Here is a 20,588-nt window from a genome sequence, read left to right as displayed (position 1 = left end):
CCGAATGCATGACAGCGGCATTCTAATTCTAGTTTTCATTCTAAGGAGCAAAGAAGTGAGTCTCCCTTGAGAAACTGTATTTTTTCAAGTCATGAGTTGCATGTTAACTGAGAGTTAGTGGTTTTCTGGTCAACAATATTTACTGATTTTCATCATGTCTAGAAAATTATACACACAATAGTGTTAATAGTTAATAGATAATATTACTCTTAAACACCATCGGCTAGCGCTGTCATAAGCATTTTATATGTATCAATCCATTTATTTTGGAAAAAAAAACAGCAAAAAGCCTGTAAAGGCATCTGTTACTACTCTCTTCTATAGATGAGAGACTGTAAGGTTAAAAGCTTCCATGATATGCCCACGTTTGGCCAAATAGCCAATTTAACAGATGGCAATGGGCTTTGAACTCAAGCACGGCAGTCTAGCTTGACTGCCCTTACACTGCACATACCTGGAAGACGCTTTTCCTAATTAAAGGCAATACAGTGGGAAAGAATTTTGAGAACCACTGGCTATGACATGTGTTTTTGGCACTGGGAAAAAATAAGACAGAAAGTGTAAATTCTGGTTTATGATCTGTCATCTCAGACTCAACCTTCAGCACTAGCCTCTCCAATCAGATAGCCACGTGGTTAAAAATCCGGATTTTTAATAAGAAATAAATATATAAAATATGTCTTTCATAATTTATAGTATGGATTACATGTTGAAAGAATAATATTCTGAATATACTAAGAATATATAATATATTCTTATATAATATATAACAAAGAATATATGATATGCAAATGTATTATTAAAATTAATTTCACATTTTCCACATTTAAATATGGCTATAAAATTTAAAATTACGTATGTGGCATATTATATATAGTATTTTATTGGACAGCACAACTGATTTTGTGTTCAGTGCTGTTCCCAGGTTCTTTCTACATTTTCTGGATAAAAAAGTCTCAAAGTTCAGAGTCATTTTATTAACACTTTTAACATTGACTTTTCTATAACTAATTATATGGTGACTAATGTTATTTCTGACATTATTGTTATTAGCCACTCTTGAAATGTGACTCATCTTACCAGCACTTGTATAGAACGTTACAGAATTTGTGAAACTCTGGAATCTGAAAACAGAAATTGAAGAAATTAGAACGAGGTAGAAGTTGACGTCTGACGTTGAGGTTCTGTGCTCCATGACCACGTCTGTAAGAAATCACTCTATATGAGAATGCGTTGGTTTGTGCCAAATGGAGATTGAATGTTGTAAACTTCCCGGCAAGCAGGGGAAAGGTCTACTGAGTACCAGCTGCTTTTCAAACCGAAGCTTTATGTCTGGTTTTTCTCAGACGATCCCATGGCTTGCAGAAACTGCATGTTCCCTTAGTTCTTTCAAGATTGCAGTTTCAAAATGCACTCATTGTAGATAACCTGTGGTTGCGTTTCAAAGCTAAAGACTAGATAATAATCTGGGATTGAGGTGGAAATAGGTCTGTGAGATTGGAAGTTCCAAATGCATTAAAAAAAATAAAAAATCAGGTTCCCTCTCACCCCAAAGCAGACAGCAGCAAATAGTTTCTTCTCACTCTGCTTTTTGGCTCTTTTCTCTTTTTCATTATTTTCATTTTGGTATGACGTCTGCACTTTTCTAAGATATACACCAGCTAAATAAACACACAGCCTCACTCCTAAGGGAAGTTTCCATATAGGTCAGTGTACTTTTTAAACCATATAAATATCAGATTAACTTGGGATTCGAGAAAACCTAATGTTAGGATCTTATCCAAGATCCACATACTTTAGGTTTTTTTTTTCTTTTCTATATTTGCAAGGCAAAAATGTAGAGCCAAATGACAGTTCTGTAAACTCCTGAAAAAATACTTGTTTTTGCAAGTGAGTTTAGCAAATTTAAATGAATTCATGTATATCATTGCATGCGTTTTTACTGAACAGTATGTGAATCGATCAATCAATAATCAATGAGTTAATCAGAGTGGTCAATGGGTATTGAATATCTTCACTGTCGGGAACCTCACCTGTTACTCTGAGAATTAAGCAGAAGGAGCTAAGATGTTCCCGGTATTGACCATTTAGTTGGAAGCTAAAACTGACACCCTTGGCAAAATTTCGTAGAGGTGAAACTTGATCTGAGCCTTGAAAAATGAGTAAAATTGAAGGGAAGAAAGAGCAGTTCTAAGGAAGGGGAACAATTTAATCTGATAATAAGAGAAAGCTATATCACAGGAACAATAAGACAACCCATCATTGAATGTTTCTGGTCAGTGGTGAGAAATTAGGTGGGAAGGGCAGAAAACAATAAATAGTGGGTCAGTTGTAGCCTTAGGTACAGAAGTTTACCTTCATTTGGGAGAAACCTGAGAGTTCGTCTGTTTTTCTGGTCATGAGAATGATGTGAGAACATCAAGCTTCAAATGGCAGTCGAGGGACTAAATCAGAAGCAGGACACAGGTTCTGAGATCCAGCTGAGAGCACGGCAGTGGTGACTAGACACCCAGCTGTAGTCAGAGAAGGAAAGAAACCTGAGACCCGGAAGGAAGGTTTCATGGAGCTGGATGACTGGCCTGGTTGATGAGCTTGCGAAAGTCTGTTTTTAGGAAAAATAAAGTGTGGCCTTTAGTTGTTATTTTTGAGCTTCCAGCCTCTCTTTTCCTTTCCTTCTCAATAGATGACCATTTCTTCTGCTGTTGCCCAGAGAAACCCTTCATGAATATTTGCCCAAAAGTGAATCGATAAAATAGCTTTCAGATATTTCCCCACTGAAAATACCTGCCTGTACAAATGTCATAGTACAATGCCAGGTATCACCCTGCTCTCCCTCTTTCCCTTTATTGAAACTTTCTCCACCCTGGATACTCTCTCTTTCATCCGTATTAAATCTACTCAGATTTCACATTTTATCAAAAACGTGACTTCACTGTTTTCTCGGCTCGTTCCAGCTACCAGTGTTTGCAGTTCTCCTCTGATAATTGATCACCGATCACAACCCACCTCCTGTTTTAATTTTTGTACATTGTTTCATTAGATACTTAATCAGTGCCCCTTGGAGGGCTGGGGACAGGTCTTACTTGCCTTTATAGTTGTTGCTGGTATGGTTTTGAGATCAATGCTCTACGTAGACTAGGTGAGGTGTCAGTTGCTCTGAAGTGACATTGAATCATTTGGTGACGCCATCCTGGTGTAGGCATGTGGTGTTTCCCATTTGGACTATTACTGCAGTCTGCAAACTCATCTTCCTGCCTCCAGGGCATCCTTTGTATCGCTGCCATGTTTTTTTTTCTTTTTTTTTTTTGTGTGTAGTACATTTTAGTTGAGATCGGTATCCCATTGGCTCTGAATAAAATCCCAGCTTTTCGTATTCAAGTGCTGCGTCACCTGGTCCTGGGCTCTGCTGCTCCATCTGTATATGTCCTGGGCTCTGTGCTCCCCATCCGGTGCGATGGGTCATACTGGGTGGTGGGCCCTCAATGGTGAATAGCAGGCCTTCGTGTCATGCTGTTGCCTTGGGCGAGAGTGCAGCTCCTATTCCCGCTGGGGGTCTCTCCTGTCCTTCACGTCACAGACGCAGCTCTTTGGGGTTGTTACTCTCGCCTCAGGCAGCTCCAAGATGCGCCTTAGCTCGGATGCGAAAAATTAGATAAACCTCATCTCCTTGCCATTGACACAAACATAGAAAATGTTTTTGAAAAGGTTTTCTAAAGTTGTCAAAAGACATGTAATCCAGACCCCAGGAATCTCTGTACATGTCCAAGTTCACCTTTCAATAGTAGTGACACTCTCCGTAATATCTAGCTCCTTGTTTAGCGGCAGTTTGGGATGAACATAGGAAAACAAAGTTAGAACTCAAGCAGCGCCTGGCATGGGGTGGGCACTGCCTAGTAGGCACCCCGTCCAAGTGCACGCTGCTCCCCCATCCACGAGGTCTCTCACAGGACAGAGAAATTCTCTCCACGCTCCGTCCCTTCCAGGTGAGAATCACTGCCGTTAATGATCAAATATTGTGCTAAAACAAATCAGCCAACCCTCTACCAAAGACCTATTTCCTATGAAATGTTGGGTGATCCCTTTAAACCATCTCATTGAAAATCATATATTGCTTTCCTGTGCTCACTTGACAGATACTAGACAGTTTCTTCTCTCTCTTTCCCTCTCTTCCCCACCGCCCAGTGGGGCTGTGTAAAATTCCCATATTTCGAACTGCTCTTGGGTTTAAAATAGATGAAAAATGAAATAGTATCAAAATAAATGGACTGTGGATCCTAAATGTATGAACGCTGAGAAACTGGAACATCAAGTAATATTTATTTGTAGAGGTATGCGGTTTCTAATCTTAAATCTATTTCAGTTTGTTCCATGCTCGAGAACATTGAAAAATGCCACCTGAGTAAAGGCGCCCTGAAAAAGTCAAAACTCTTGTTTTGTGTTACTAAAATATGGCTTGTTCTTCTCTCAAAGGTCAAAAGTTATAGAGAATATGCCTAGCAAGAGGTATTTTACTTTTTTGGCCAAAGGAAAAAGCTCTGCAGATATTTTCAGACGTTCGAACCAGTGGGCCTTTGCAGACTTCGTCCTCATTTCCTTGTGTTTCGGTAGACACTTCTTGTTTCACCAAAATTTGTTTGTAAGACCTTTTAGTACCTAATCATTCATTCAGCAATTATTTATGCAGCTCCTGTTGTGCACCAGACATAGTGCCAGGTATGGGGATTCATCTTTGAGCAGAAAAAGACGGTCCTCAAATCACTGACACCAGCAGTCCACTGAGGAAGACCTAGTTGATCACATAATCATCCAAACGATGAGAACTCTACGAAGTGCTCTACCTGAGAGAACCTGGTGCATCCGAGGGGAGCTGACCTAGGTGAGGAGGTCGGGGAAGGCGTGACAATTGAGGACGTGACAGTTGCACTGACATAGGCATGATGTGGAAGAGCAGAAACTGCTTTCTGTGCTGAGGGACGATTCCAGGCGAAGGCCCTGCAATACCCGAGGGCATGGCCCCTGCAGGGCACGGAAGCAGGCCCGTGTGGCTAGGCTCGCAGAGGGAGCTGGGGAGCCGTGGCGGAGACAGGGTTGGAGTGGAAGGAGGGGTGAAGACTTCAGGTGTTAGGCCTTATTAGGGACAGTGCCTTTGTCCTAATTGGGAAAACTGTCACGGGTTTATAAGCAACAAGAGCCAAGGGCAGGGTTATGTCCCTAGAGTGAAGCATCCCTAGAGTGAAAATACAGAGAACAGATTGGAGGGGGTGGGGAAGTAAGTGAGGGGAGATGAGTTGCGACTGTGGCAGTCATCCAGGCATCAGATGGTGGCACCTTCGATCAGGGTGGTGACAGAAAATAGGCTGGAGATTTGAAGTAAAATTAATAGGACTTGGCGACCACTTGGATGTACAGTATGCCTCCTGGGTTTCTCTGTTGGCCAAAACCTTTCCAAATTAAGGCATGTGTAGGCCTGGCAAATGTGTTCTTCAAAGAAATACCCCTTTCGATGACCCTCCCACTATTTATGGAGCACCTGTTATATACTACTATGGCTGCTGGTGATACAGGAAAGGACAAAGCAGAGTCTCTGTGCCTGTTGGTGCCAGGAAGTCTGATTAAGGTGAACATTTGTGCCAGCATAGGGAAAATAACATTTAAACTAAGGGAGTTCAAGTTTTCTTTTGTCAAATCAAAATGATTTTTATTTCTATTTTTAATTTTTTTTTAGTGCTTTATAATGTCTAAAGCCCCTTCCTACCTCATCGGAACCAGTGGGACAAGGCAGGAAGGTGTCCGTTGAGCCAGGGAAGATGAGGGCTCCCAGGGTCACAAAGCTGAGAAATCTTTACATAGGCTCAGGCTTTCCGAATCCGAGATGAGCGCTCCCCTCCTTTTTAATTTCTTTTTATGTTTTTCTTGCTCCCCGCCCCCAATCCCTTCCACCCTGTGCTCCTTCTCTTTTTCAGAATGGAAAGCATAATCAAGGAGGCTCAAAAAAGCAGTCTGCTGGAGAAGAGTGTTCCTTTTTTAAATAGCCAGTTTGAAAAAGAACAACATTCAAGGTCTCTCAACTAGCAAAACAGCACATTTTCAGATTAAGACACAAAAGTACACTTCTTTTGCCTTCATCAATAGTAAAGTAACATAACCAGCTTTCTTGGCCAAATGAAGGCAGACTAATTAGGAAAATTCTGATTTTGTACTGATCCATCGTGGAGGTGAACAATTTCAGGTATGCATTTTGGAAGCTCAGGCCAGTGCCCTGTGGGAAATCTTGGAACCAAGGGAAATAAGAAGCTGGCCTGCATTCACCTTACTTAGCTTTTTTTTTTTTTTTTTTTTTTTGAGGCTTCGAGTTATGTGACTACTTTTGGCACCTTGTCTCTATAATAGAGTTTTAGTTGTCACATTTAGCTGGTCTTTAATGGGCCTACGTTCTGTGGTTTTCATTAATAATCAGCTTTCTTTTTATGACATTATCTTAGAAAGTGTGATCCCAGGGTGGTTCTAAGGATGTGCTCATACTTCCTTTGACCTATAAAAAAGCATTAGAGAGATAGGAGCATGTCTTCCTTACAGCTGTCATTTCTCCGTTCAGAGGCCCATCACCACCACCTCTTCTTTACCAGAAAGGAGATGGTTTCCCTTGCACCCACCAGTTTCCAATGCCCACACAAACACAAAGACCCACATCTGGACCACAGTGTCAATGACATCATTTATCAAAATAAATTTATTAAAAGTATCCAAAGACCCCTTCAAAGTTTAGCTGCCTTCAGGACAGTTTTTGGCACTCATAAGACACTGCATATTCTACACACCATTTAACAGTGAAAACACAGACCATGTCCATTTTAGCATGACATGGGACGACAGCCCTGATGACCTGTTGTTATAAGAACTCCCATTCGCTTGCATGTAGTACACACTTGAATGTCACATAGTACTAAACACACTAACACTAAAACCACTATGTGCTAACATAGGCTGATTTGGGGGAAAGATGGACATCCAGCGAGCTAAGGCCACATGATCCCAGACCTACTGATAGTAAAAATGCTTTTGGACCGACAGTATTACATCGTCTGTTTCAGTCTCACATCCCTGCTTTTACAGTGGGAGACACACCACGCTCAGACCATGTTCTCTCTGCATGCCTACAGTCATGGAGGCCATCCCAACACATGCTGCTTCTGGACGGCGACGGGCTTCCCAGCTCACTACCCAACTTCGAATCAACAGTTCTGAGCGATGTTTCCCCAGCACCCAGGCTGAACTCAAGGTCAGTCTTTTGGGCAGGTCAGCCTTTCTCCCTTAGGAAAAAAACGAAATGTCCTCCACGTTGGGGTTTCTGTGTGCGTCTCATGTAGCATGTGGCTCTGTGGGAATCTGTGGCTTTTTACACAAGTCCTGGTAGAATTCCGACTCCAAGAAACGGGGATAAGAGTTGTTCTCCATCAGGCTGTATACCCTTTTCTGGGCAGTCGTAAAGCAGCCACTTGTAGCCTCTTGTATATTTTGGGCAATTAGAGTTTTGGTTTGAAAGTCTATGTTTATCTGCAATAAAACACAAAAAGTGGTTTATTCCATATTCAGAGTTAGAGATTTAAGACTGTGTATTTAATATTTGCCAACAAAAACTAAAACTATAATGCATGGTTAGCTTCACCAGCCAAGTCATTGAAGAAACTTAATCAACTTAACTGAAAGCTAAGATAAGAGAAAAAACGCTCCCCCAACTCCCAAGCCCTTTTAGTTTGACTTCAAGTCTTTCGTTTCACTTTGGCGCTAACAATGTTCAAAACATGCTGAAAATCAGAACTTATTTTTCTTACCTCTTTTGGAGCTTCTTTTTCTATGAAGTCAGTATATATTTTCCTTGCCTTCGAGGACAGCTTTTGGGGTGACTTGGTTTTTTTGAAGTCTTCGCAAGCAAGCCAGAATTCAATATTTTCTTCACAGAATTCAGATTTTAAAAAAGCCCTGAATGCAGCAAGACCATCTGAAGGGGGAGAGAGAAGGAGAAGAAAACATTCAGAATGTGAATTGAATGACCACATAATCCCTTATGTTTTCCTATAACTCCCACTCCCTTGCCTCTGTATTTTGTTATTTAGAGATAGTAATTTCCTCACTATCACTCAAACCTGTAATCCTCAGATTTCAGCTCTTTAAAGACTAAGATGCCAGTAGACAAAATGCTTCAGTTGGCACACTGCTACAAAGATATAAATACTTTGACATCAGTGGAAATATTCATAGGGGAGCCCTAAATTCTCTGGGAGCTAAGCCTCTTGAAAACCTTGTATGCAATGGAAAAGTTGACTCGATCTTAACCAAGAGCAACCACCACTCTAATTTTTTCAGGTTAAGTTTTCTTTCCCCTCCCTGAACAAAGCCTGCACTTCCATGGATAGACACTGGCGCATAAAGGCGAGTGTCACGGTGACTGTGAAGTCTAATGGCATCAGGCAAGCTGCTCTTCTGCAATGTGCACATACCCTTTCCAGACTCCGGTGCTGCTTGAAAGGGATTAAATTCAAGAAGGTAACTTACATTTACTGGCCAGCAGCTCGTCGAATGCCTCTGACCACAGCTGGGCTTCCTCAGGAGAAGGCCTGCAAGAGACGGGGTGCACATCAGCTTACTCATGTAGATGTTCAGAGTTCCCCTTTCCGCTCTATAACTAGCTCCTCAAATTTGCAAGAACAAGATTTTCAACTTACTTGATGAAGGTTTGCTGTTTGCTTTTCTTGCCGTTTTTGGGCTTTCCAGGAGAGGAGGAATGTTGCAAGAAATAGCTCAAACGGGTCTTCCAATCTTTTAATCTAAAAGGAAAAGGGAAAAAAAAAATTCACTAAGTGGCAACACTTGAAATTGCTACAGCAGCTGATGGCATTTTTACCAAAGTCGCCCAGTAAATACAGACAAAACCAAACACCACAAAACACGAACTCTTCAAGTCACTCTTTAACATTTAATTGCTACACTTATGTATTGAACACAATTAGTTTTCACCCATTCATCAGCACATAACTACTAGTTTTATAACTAAGGGGAGGATTACCTGAAATGACTAGCATAGTGTAATGAATTTAGTTTGCATATAGTTCAAAAGGCAGACGCTATTTCGAGCCCGCAAAAGGCAGCAGTTTTTCTGCCACGTTCATTACAATCCCAAGGCATTTCACACTTGGTGACACGGACAGTGGAGCTGCCTGGAGCCAGTCCCTGCTCATTTCCCTTCAGCCTTTAGAGCCGCAGGTTCTGGGACCAGCCAGAAGCTGTGTACCAGGAGGGCTGTGTGTGATGGACCCAACCACCTCCTGACTACAACATTCATGTACGCGCATGATCAATTAAATCCTCACATTAAAAGTAAAAAGTGGATTTAAAAGGAATATCAGAACGAGTAAAAAAATCCCTCCAACCCTGTAGCTGTCTGTGTAAGCTGATCAGAAGTGAAAATGCAGCGTACAAATGATGGGGACGCCTTTCGGCCCGGGATTCTCTGCTGTCAATTTAGATGCAGGGGGACAAAAAACCCAACCGGGATTTTCTCAGCGCATCTACCGCCGCCTCCAGATCAAGAATTGTCTTCAGCTCCTAAACTCTCCCCGACATTCCTTCACTCACGGAAACTACAGACCACACAGATTTAACCTTACTTAGCAAATGAACCTTTTCTACATTTTTCCCGCTGCAGAGGCGCAGGCTACATAGCTTCCTATTGTTAAAGACGAGCGCCAATGCCCCGCGTTTGCAGCAAACCCAGAGAGCTAGGTCTGCAAGGGTGGCTGGAGAGAGAAGAACGCCGTACTCACAGGGTCCGCTTCATTGTTTCCCGCTTCTCCTCGCTTTTGGGTCCGCTCTTGTCCATAGATCCGCAGTCGTGCTGGACAGCCAGGAACATGGCACTTTGCATTATCGTCCAGCCTCGGGTGCAGCCGCTCGTTGCAGCTAGAGCGCGCAGCCGGTATTTATAAGAGGCGGAGGGTGGGGCGTGGCCTCACGATGCCGGGCCCGCCCCCAGAGGGCGCCTATTGGGCGGCTGCGGATGGGCCCGGGGGCGGGTCTGCAGCGGCCCTGCAGCGGCCACGGTCCCCGCAGAAGGGTCTGGAAGCCAGGGCGCTGCTGACGTCTGCAGCCCCGGCTTGGGGCGCATTGGGGCGGAATGTGGCGGCCGGCCTGGGCGGTGTGAGGCTGACAGAGACCTTTGGCTTTGAGCAGTGCCGGCGACCTTGGCCGAGACGTGGCGGCCGGGCGCGATGGGAGGGCTGCGCCTGAGAAGCTGGCTGCAGGCCGGGCGGGGGTGTGGGCCCGCTCCCATCCTCCCACGCTTCCTTGGGCTGGCCCCCAAAGGCATCTTGGAACGCTGTTGGGAATGCACATTAGGAAAGGAACCGGAGAAAGTGACTTGATTAGATGACAGTGCTCTACTAGCTAGGGGTGCGTTTTTGATCACCCCAGATCGTGACAGTCCGTGTGACTGTATGCTGACTCCTCAGGAGTCCTTGGCTGCCTCCCTTTCCAGAACAGAAATAACCGATGTGATGATGAGATAGAGGGAGACACCACGACCTCGGCAGCTGTAATGCACCAGAATCACTCTCGTTTAAGAGGGCAAAGATGCTGGGGTTTCTTGGGACTCATTCTTGGCTGTCTTGTAATTTGCTAGAACACTTAAGAACGGGCGAGAAAGCAGGGGAAGAGGAGACGCTGACAGTGTGCTTGAACACGTTTCATTTGTTATTTCTTCAGAAGTCATGTAGCTTTGTGATTTGATTGGTAAGGCCAAAGAGATAACCTCACCTACAAAATGCTTTGATTTCAGGTAACATTATTAGAATCGAACAAGGGGATATTCAAGGGCACCCCCCTCAAGCATCTAAGTAGGCAGTAAGCTTCACCACAAGGTATTGAGGAGGCTGCAAATATTCTCCCTACTTTGCCTTAGAACTGTAAAAAGAAAATTGGAATTAGTTTAACAGATTCTTATAGTGAGCTGCCCATAGTTGGAGCTCCTTTTGAAATGGAGGATAAGTTCTGCAATTATTACTGAAGATAAAAGCCATTTACCTTATGAAAAGGAAAATCATTTAGATTTCAGTAATAAATACTTTAAAACATGTTTGAGAAATGTAAACGTCTCGTTTTTGTCAAGCATATGCTCTTCATCTCTAGAAGAACACTGCTTAATATTTCCTACATCTAGTTTTACTTTGATGATTCAATATTCATTAAATATGTGCAATGTGCATACACTTGCTTTTTCTTGACAATAAACACCTCAATATATTTTTCACTTGGAACATCGAGCAGTATAACTCTCGATGCCCAGGAGAGAGAGCTGGGCTTGTGTCAGGGGTGCTAATTAGAATCTCAGCTTAGATAGTACGTGCTAAGTAACCATTGGGACAATCCCATCACAGCTCCTTGAGCCCCAGTTTCTTATTTGTATCAAGAGTAACGTATCTTTCTTGCCAACCTCATTATATATTATGTGGCCCTTTTGTGAAAACCCTTTGCAAGTTCTAAAATACTATACAAAAGCTTGTTATTCGCGTATGTATGAAAAAAGAAGTATGTGGAAGCATAGTTACTCAAGGTAAAAAAATCATTAAAAGATTAACTCAAAGAGTTAATTAGTTTATAAATGTATAAGTATTATTAAAAGAGAAAGATAATGTCACAAAGAATTGTAGTTTCCAGCTCACAGATACTTAGTAAATGCTCTCTGGATAATAAGCAATATGGAAAATAAGCAAACTGTTTGACATTTAAACTTTTCAGAAATCTCCAAGTCAGAAAATTCAATCATCTCAATATACTCACAAATGTAAATATACGTATATGAGTATATGTATTCATAGAAGCCACTGGTTTAAATGTATCTAGATGTTTCAGTAAGTGTTTAATATAATGATAATGATTTGTTTTTTTTCATAAACCATTTCTGATTGACAACTTGTGTTATGTGGCAGAAAATTAATTTTTTCCTGAAAATTATGAGGTTGATTGATACATCTGCATGTAATTTAGCATTCCTTTGTCTATGGGCAATTTTAAGAGTTAAGCCAGTGTCCTCTACAGACTAAGAAACATTTTGGTGAAAAGATTCCCATGCTACTGTGTTTTTTAAAGACAAGCAGACCTGTATTTAAAGTGAAAACTACAGTGTTTGATGACTTCCCTTTGTTTTTTTGTTTTTTTTTTTGTAGCAACTGGCTTTTAGGTAAAGGGGATTGCTCAATATTAAAATGACACATATTTTCCATTCTGTGGTGAAGAAAAAAACAATGCAATAGGTTGTGAATATTACATAGCAAAACCACAGCTTGAGAGCGGCTTGGTAAACTGACCATATGCTCTCTATGTTGAATCTGTCATGCCCTCTACTGGAGAGGCTCTCTGAACACGTTAGTGATGGAGGTTCTCAGGGTAGTTCTTGAACTTTTTGCATTAAAAAAAAAAATAAGTTGCAGGAGGAGGCAAATAAAAAAAGACAAGTTTCTGGTCATGCCAAAGGGAGCATATGAAAAGCTAAAGTCTCCCCTGCTGTGATTCTTCCCCTCCCTCTGCATGCTAGCTCTTCTTAATCAAAAATCAGTATTATTAGCTAAAATTATTTCATACTTATGCTTTAGAAATTTAGAAAACAAGATATATGCTTCATAAAAACCCTGCAAAAGGATCATTCTGTGTATTTCTCTGTGCTTTGCTTGTTATGGTCAGTGATATCGTCGTTCCTAAATTTGTAAGCGCTGTAAGCCTATTGCTTACTTCCTGAAATCTTAAATTGGTAGTTAGTTTTCAAACAGGAAAAGCAAACAAACAAACAAAAAACCAGGAAATTAAATACCACATGGCAAAGGGGCTGATGAGTAATCGGAAAAAATGAAGACACTAAATACCCTAATTGTTGACCATGTTTGAGGAAGTACGACACTTGTCTTGTTTCTCTGTTTCTCTTTCTCCTTCGCCTTCTTCGTCTTATTGAGTTTTAGTTGGTGAAATAGACTTTTAACAGAATGAATGTACACACGATTCTGTATGCCACTCTTCATCTGTGCTAGGATCTGAGCTTTAAAAATCATAATTACTGTCTTTCTTAGAATGTAATTGGCATCCCCCGAAGCTGATTAAGAGAAAGGAGATGAGTGCTTTTGTCAGAAATGAATCAGAGTTTCAACCTAATACCTGACACGTAGAATAGAGGAGTTAATAATTTTCTCAGTGCTTGTGTCGTTTATTCCTGGGAGAGCACATCTGTAGTTCTGCCTTAAATTCGTCCATAGTGTGGAGTAGGTCACACTTCACATGCAGGCAGGGCCACTTCAAGGTCAGAGTCCTGACCTTACTGAAGCATCTGGGTTCCGTTTCAAAACTGACAACAGGCGCATCACAACTTATTTTTTGTTTTTCCCCAAATACAAATACTAGCATATATTGAAACTCCTGTCATAGGTTTCTACAGTTACAGGACCATAAGGGTACAATCTACGCTGGGTGGACTGTGGCCAGCATATGCCAGTGGCTGCTCACCTGCGACAGTAGACTACACAGAATCTCAGGGGTGAGTAGGTAATTAGAAATGCTTTCTTATAAAATAAGTTACCTGGAGGCACATTGCACATAAAATGCAGAAGAGAAGCAAGGAATTTCTTCTGCCTGGGATTTTAGGTTCTGTGCACAGAATTTTGTCAAATCAATACGGTGCCAAATGTCCTGTTGACTCCCTTTTTGGGAATTTTGGGATACTGGCTTCATGATATATAAGATTTCTAAAGGTCTGTACATGTATATCACTCCCTGGGAGTCTGTCCTTTTTTTTTCTTTTAAGTTTAAAGAAGGGCTGCTTTTCTTCTAGTAAATAAGGAATCTCTTTGCACTGGTATTTCCAGTTTACCTACCATTCCTATATAGAGAGTACTAATCCATTTTAGACATTGATTTTCAAAGGTCTTTGATCCATGGACTGCTTGGTAAGAACCTAAAGTCTTGTGGATGTTTTCTCCCAGACACATTTTTTTTTTTTTTTTTTTTAAACAAATACCAATTCCCAAATCTTAACAAAACTGGGGAAAGGACAATGCTTTCAAGAAGACAGCAGCAGGCCTTGACATAATTGTTACACTGTAAGTAGTCAAGTCTTAGGTTCTCAGCTAACGGCTTGGCTTGAGATCCCATACCATTCTCAGCCTCCAAAGACAGTCGTTTTGCATTTCTTTGCACAACTTGTCCTTAGGGGAGCAGGGGTTTGGAGGCCTTGTCCAGAATTGGGAGTTTAACTTTTAGTTCCCAGTTCTTTGCACTCGCTTTGCCATGACCGCAGGCAACTTGCTTAGTCTTCTTGTACCTCGGCTTCCTATCTGTAAGGTACAGGTCATTATAGGAGCCTTCCTTTGCAAGGAAGTTAGAAGGGAGCGGCCTGAGGAGCACCCCAAACGGCTTGGTTGATGACAGTAGTGTACATACATCCTCAGTGCACATGGCTGGCTGTCAGCAAAGCTTTTCCTTCTCGGGACGCTTTTCCCCATTTCATTGCTGCTTTCCTAGCACCCGTGGTTTGGTGCTCTGTCTCCTATGCAGGTGGGAGGGCTGAATCCACAGAAGTCCCTTGGTGCCTACTAGTCAGTACAGGGAGCACAAGGTGAAGCTCTGTCTCCTTCCGTGGAGGACGCAGCGTGTTAAGAAGGAGGGCAGACTGATGGTCCTTACCTGGGAGGATTCCCGCTGCTGTACACCAGCCATTGGACCTGGGTCCTGTGCCATCACTGCCTGGTACCCCTACTTTCTTGTCTGTTCATCTGTCAGGTTCCCTGGTGGTCCCCTTGGACTCTTCCAAATGCCCCCCTGGGGACGTGAGGGATGTAAGATTACTTTGTGAAATGTGTAAGCTCTTCCTTAAAAATGTTTTGGAAATGCCCAGCTCTTTTCATGCTAATCGTTTCATCTATTTTGGAAGTGTTCTGTGGTATGTTTACAGGGTGAATTCTCTCTACATCAGATATTTGGGGAAATGCATTGTTTTTCCCCTCAAAAGTGCAGTGTAGGAAAAATATAAGGTTGCCTCTGGTGTTTGTGCCTGTTCCCTTTCTAACTGCATTTCCCCCTTTTCTGATTTTCTGATTGACACTTTCTCATTTGGATACTTACAGTCTTTTAGTGAATGATTCCCCCCCCCCCCCCCTTTGGTTAGTGTATGCATTTGGTTTCATATTCTCCAAGAGTTTTAAAATAAACCCAGCTAAGGCCAGCAGAGTCACCTGGACAGGCCCCGCCTAGATCAGCCGTATTTAGCCTAGAAACATCAGTGAGTTTCTTCAAAACTCCTCTGTATTTATCTTCTTAGAATTCTCCATTTTCTGGTGCATTTGTACTATGCAAGTTCAAGGGCCCACCATGCATGTTGCCTTTTTCATGGACAGCAGGCTGAGCTCTCATCTTTAGCAATGATCTGACGTTCTTAACCATTTAGAATTTGTTTCGGATGCAGTAGAATCTCATTTTATTTAAACTTTTTTTTTTTTTCTGATTAATAAGTTTAATCACTCTTCCTATCCATTCTTTAGCTTCTTGTGAAAGCAGTTGTCTCCAAAGGTGGGCCGTCTTCTCTGAAGCATCTTTTTCATGCGGTTGAAAGTTGTTGTTCACTTTTCACTTTTACTTTGAAGGATGTTTTGCGTGTAGCTACTTGAAATTGGATGTGTTTCGCATCTTCTGAAGACTGACTATTGTAATGTCATCGTGCGCTAAACGTTTAGATTCCTCGTTGCTGAGTCCTTTTCTAAAAGTCTGTATTTTAAATCCTAGCAAAGAACTCAAGATTTCCAGCTCCTTATTAATGGCCTCCATTTTTTTTCTGGTAGTTTTGTTTTCCCTGATAGTTTTTTTTTGAGTATGGCTTTCGTTAAAGTTCATTCAAGTCCTTCAAATTATTTTGGAATGACGTTAAATTTATCAATAATTTCATATCTTTCCTTCAGAAGGGCAGAAACTTCAGTGTCTGGTTCTGTCTTTACTTGCATAAAACAGGTCTTTAATGATTAAATGTCTGACTCGAACTGTAAATAACACTCTCTCCCACAGTAACTCCCACGGCAATCTGGGCCTGGTTGTTGAAATGAGCGTAATTCTGATCCCCAAATCTGAGAAAGACAGCACTCACAAGAAAACTAAAGAAAAAAATTCAATTATAAGGACGTGGGCATCTTAAAATAAATATTTCCAGTAGTTTCCGCCAGTCAGCAGTTTGAAGGAAGCAGGAACTAAGCACAGTACAGAACAGACTTCTTGGCACCTACAAGTGATAAAAGACGCTCCTTTTAATTTGCATTAGGCAGAAATGAAAGAAATTTAATTCTAATTCACAGATAAAGTGGTGAATAAGACCGACCAAGCTTTGCCGTGTGGTGGAATTCGGCAAATTCGGCAGATGGGTGCCGCTGACCTGCGGCCACGTGGAATGTGAGGAAAAACTAGCCCCGCACCGAAAGTCTGAGAACCCGGTGAAAGCGGTTTAGTACTTGATGTTGAATATTAAATGTTTTTGTCACGTACATTCTGGGTTGATAATCTGTCTGTCTGTCTGGTTTCCCCTTGCTTTCATGAGCTAAGCATGACAGTTACTCACCTTGGTTGGCACCTAGGACAGGCTTTTCCATAAAGCATGTGCCACGGAACCACTTGTTAGTGGAATCTCATCAAAGAAGCTGGGACGTAGAGGGAAGTTCGTTGGGCCTGGAGACAGATTGGGTTTCATTCAGGACCAGGCTGCTCATGGTTAACTGCTTTGGCCAGGTACCTTCCTTTGTAGCTCAGCTATGACATCCCCTTCAGGAGCCTCCCCTGCCTTCTGAAGAATGTGACAAAAAAATGAAAGGTCCTGAGTGAGCCCACTCAGGTGCTACCACAGCCCCATGCTTCCCTCTTTTGGGGGCATTTAGCGTTGCCATGCGTTTCCTCTGGGGGACAGTGGGTACCTGAGTCCAGAGACCCTGTCCTCCTCATCCTTATATGTGCAGGGATTAGCCCTGGTCTGGCACATAGTAAGTGCTAAACAAATTTATTACATGAATGAAGGATTGAACATCTCTGAGCTTATTTTTTGTTTCCATTTGAAAAATGGGAATATTAACAATACATGCTATTGGGGTTTCCAAGACACTTCCTTAGGAAAAATCTGGCCCTGCCCCCTTTAGTAATAACAGCAATAGGTTTTGTTTGTTGAGCACCTATTACGTGTGCCAAACACAGACCAGGCACTTTGCACATATTACCATTCATTACCTCTTATCCTTGCACCTCAGTTGTTCCCCTTTAATAGATGCCTGCAGACATAAAGGAAGTTCCCCAAATCGCTAGCAAGCCAGTCTGGCAGGCTTTGGATTGCAAGTCTGTAATCTCCACTATAGAATGAATGCATGCTTCTAGGTTAGTCTGGGGTGTCACTGACAGGCTCCTCGTGGATACTCTGGCTGTGTAATTATGGTCTCTAAAATGTTGATTCGGAAAGCTGAACTAGTGAAATCAGCCTGTAAGACATTGCTTGGCACATGGTAATTGCGTGCTCAATATATAATTGTTGAGTCAAATAATAAATTAGTTAACTAATGAAAAGCCCATTGGTGGTTTTAGTAATTTCTGGATTCAACTAAAGGACTGTTTATCTGTGTGTGACGGAAGCGTTTTCAAACAGTCGCAACTTCAGATGCCATGTAGATATTGCTAGGAAGGTTAAACTGGAATTTGATTCTCCTTTAGTACGTGAAAAAAATGTGAAATAAGGGGATTGGCTAGTCATCCAAGGATCTTATTAAAAAGTGAAAATTCCTAGATTCCTTTCCTAGAGTTTGTTCTTTTTATACTTTCCTCTTATGAATGTGAAATAAAATCCTTTGTGCATTGAGGGCTATACACGCAGTGTATTGCTAAGAATTTTTATTGTTATTTTTGACACGTACATTGGAGAAAGTATCTTTTGGGATCTCTTGAAACTCAAGGAAGAGAACAGTTTAGAGACCCAGAAAAGAACAGGGCTCTTTCATTTCGTGAAAGGGATATTTCTTTTGTCAGTATGTCCTCAGAGGCGAGTCTGGTTGACTGAAATGTGACAAACCGATTCCATTGGTGTCTGTGGTTGTTTTGGGGTTGAGGCAGCCTCAGGTTACGTCAGGTGATCGCAGTGTATTGTCACGATGTACAGGCTGAAAGCAGAGCCAGGAAACTGAGCAAGGCTGCAGTAGGCAGCATCTGCCGCAGTTCTGGGAGCCTCAGGCTGAGTCCATGCGGCCGTCACGCGTGTGACTCAGCAGGGTCTTCCTTCTCTTCCCTCCATGGATTTCTTCCTGTCCAATCACCGGTTACTTTTTTCGTCTATCCTTGTCTCTGCTTACTGCTTTGTATCTTTAAAAATACAACATGAGCAACATTAACTGAGGCTCACTGTGGGCCAAGTAGAATTTCATTTTTATCCTCACGACAGTCTTTTGAGGGAGGAATAGGGTATTCTTGTCATCTGATGACTCATCCTAGTCTTCACCTTGAGTGCACAGAGATGCCAAAGCCATTAAAACAGGAAACTATCCACGAATGCACTGAAAACCAGTACATTTCAGAACCTCCTCTCCACTTAATAGTAGTCTCGGGAATCAGTAATCACTCAGTGCGATGCAAAGTCTAATAGCAAAATTTGCAGAAGGTGCAGAATTTCAGGAAGTCAATGCCAGTAGGACAGACACTGATGAAGGAGAACGTCGGCAAGTTCTTAACTTGGCTGCTTGAGAACTGGTTTTGCTATCCTCTTCTGAAATACATTTTGGAAATCTTTGGTATGTGTGCTTTTATATAACCATGTGTAAGCACAAACATAGGCCTGATTTTTATCCTGTTTGAGTCCCCCAGGCTTTCTTTAATGGAATAAGAATCATGCTCCTGGGACACAATGCCAGTGATTTTGGACTGATATATGCTCCTGGGGTTAGAGAAACATGACTAGTGACTTAGAGTGCTTGCATACTGAGGGTCATCGAAGATTTATAAATGATGGAGGTTGTGACAAATTATTCATAGGCCCAAAGAGTCTCTTTAGCTTTCACTTTAAAGTCTTGTATCTTACTGTTATATAGAAAGTTACAATTTGAAAGTGCTTTTCACATACATTATTTTTTCATGGTCACAAAACTACAGGAAGGAGAAAAGGGGAAATAGTATTAGTCTGTTTTAAAAGTGAGATTGCTGAGATAAGACTGATGTCACGTAGGTTGGAAGGGACAGTCCAGGACGAGAATAATTTTCTGGATTTCTGGTTCAGTGATTTCCCCACTCCCCAAAATATAAAGGGAGACTAAGGAAGGAAGAAAGAAAAGAAGGAAGAAAGATCTCTTACAGTGCATACCAACCACGTGCTTCATACGCCGTTTAAGAAAGTTAATTTTCAATTTTTTTGCATACACATGTTTTCACAATAGTGTTTTAAATTCATTCTTACATTTTCTGTATGAAGTCTATCAGTACACCTCTAGTTTATAAGTGAAGAAATGATAGAAAATCATTGCAGATTTTGTGTGACTGGCAAAGTGAATAGACTAGTCATGGGTCCACAATCAGACAATTACCAAAATAATTAACAACAGTGGAATTCCCCAGACTAATGACCCCTTTTACCCTGGGCAACTTTTAAAATCTTACCTGGTTTTGTCCTCTTTTTCAGCAATATATTTTGTTGTATTTTTTTTTTCTTTAAAATTGGTTTGTTAACTATGATAAATCACATAAATCAGTACAGTTTTTATACCTTTTGGGAAAAACCATGCTTGAACCTAAGCATTTACTTAAAAAAGTAAGTTATAAACAAACAAGACAACACCAGGCAGAGGAGACTTTGTCTTGGGGTGAATGACAGCTGATCTTGCACCAATTGCTTCTTAGCTCGAAAGCGATGATGTGTTTTACTTGCAGCCATAGTTTTTTGGGTGTGCTAGGGAAGGAGCAGTGGTCCAAAAGTTTTGTGAGTTGCCCTGTATTATTCCTTATACTTCGGGAAGTAGTAAAGAGTAGTTTCTGCAGAAAGGTGGGTGACCAGTTGTTCTTGTAAGTAACCTGTAATTTTGTGGATGGCAAATATGTGAAGTGGAAAAGGCCTGAAGTTGGGGCTGATGTTATCCTATTATCCATTTTATATTTAAACCAAATTTATGGGCTGAAGAATTTAGCTTGTGAACCTCTCAGAACTCTCCTGAAATAAATCAAAGCTTTTTTTAGGCACATGTCCTTGTTCTGAGTGCTTATCGCAATGGCATTTTTGTGACTCTTGGCATATCAGACTTTTCTGATTTTTCCTGACTGGTCATTTGAGGATAAATTAAAATATTTCAGGATGGAGAAGAAAATGTCTCTGAAGGCAGTGCTCCCTAATTCTAAGGCATATTAAAAAGCTGTCGAAATACCATGCCTGACTGTAAAACACAAAACTATCTGTGACTTACTGAGACCTGGTCAACACATTGTCAGTCCCTGAGAATTTTCCTGGGGTCGAATTCCCTATTTTGTCAAGAAAAACACATATAGTAAAAATTCCATCTCACTGA

The 20,588-nt window shown here is 41.5% G+C and overlaps 1 protein-coding gene across 1 annotated transcript; it reads right to left on the bottom strand.

Annotated features, from left to right (window-relative positions):
• Nucleotides 1-6,703: 6,703 nt before the first annotated feature.
• RGS2 (regulator of G protein signaling 2) lies at nucleotides 6,704-9,978 on the bottom strand. The gene is made up of 5 exons (XM_019745327.3): nucleotides 9,822-9,978; nucleotides 8,724-8,825; nucleotides 8,554-8,615; nucleotides 7,833-7,999; nucleotides 6,704-7,554 (listed from the first exon to the last, which is right to left on the bottom strand). Exons 1-5 carry the CDS (start codon nucleotides 9,920-9,922, stop codon nucleotides 7,360-7,362), a joined length of 627 nt encoding a protein of 208 aa, XP_019600886.1. The 5' UTR covers nucleotides 9,923-9,978; the 3' UTR covers nucleotides 6,704-7,359.
• Nucleotides 9,979-20,588: the final 10,610 nt, after the last annotated feature.

The sequence above is a fragment of the Rhinolophus sinicus genome, chromosome 6 (genome assembly GCF_057876585.1).
Source record: "Rhinolophus sinicus isolate RSI-liver-muscle chromosome 6, RSI-T2T, whole genome shotgun sequence".
NCBI lineage: Eukaryota > Metazoa > Chordata > Mammalia > Chiroptera > Rhinolophidae > Rhinolophus > Rhinolophus sinicus.
Note: the sequence above shows the minus strand (reverse complement) of the source record. Positions and strands in the feature narration are given on the sequence as shown.

Coding starts and splice junctions, on each gene's coding strand:
- RGS2 (XM_019745327.3), bottom strand. CDS start 9,922: ATGCAAAGTGCCATGTTCCTGGCTGTCCAGCACGACTGCGGATCTATG. Junction 8,826..9,821: donor GAAACAATGAAGCGGACCCT/GTGAGTACGGCG, acceptor TTTTCCTTTTAG/ATTAAAAGATTGGAAGACCC. Junction 7,555..7,832: donor AAAAAGAAGCTCCAAAAGAG/GTAAGAAAAATA, acceptor GTTTTATTGCAG/ATAAACATAGACTTTCAAAC.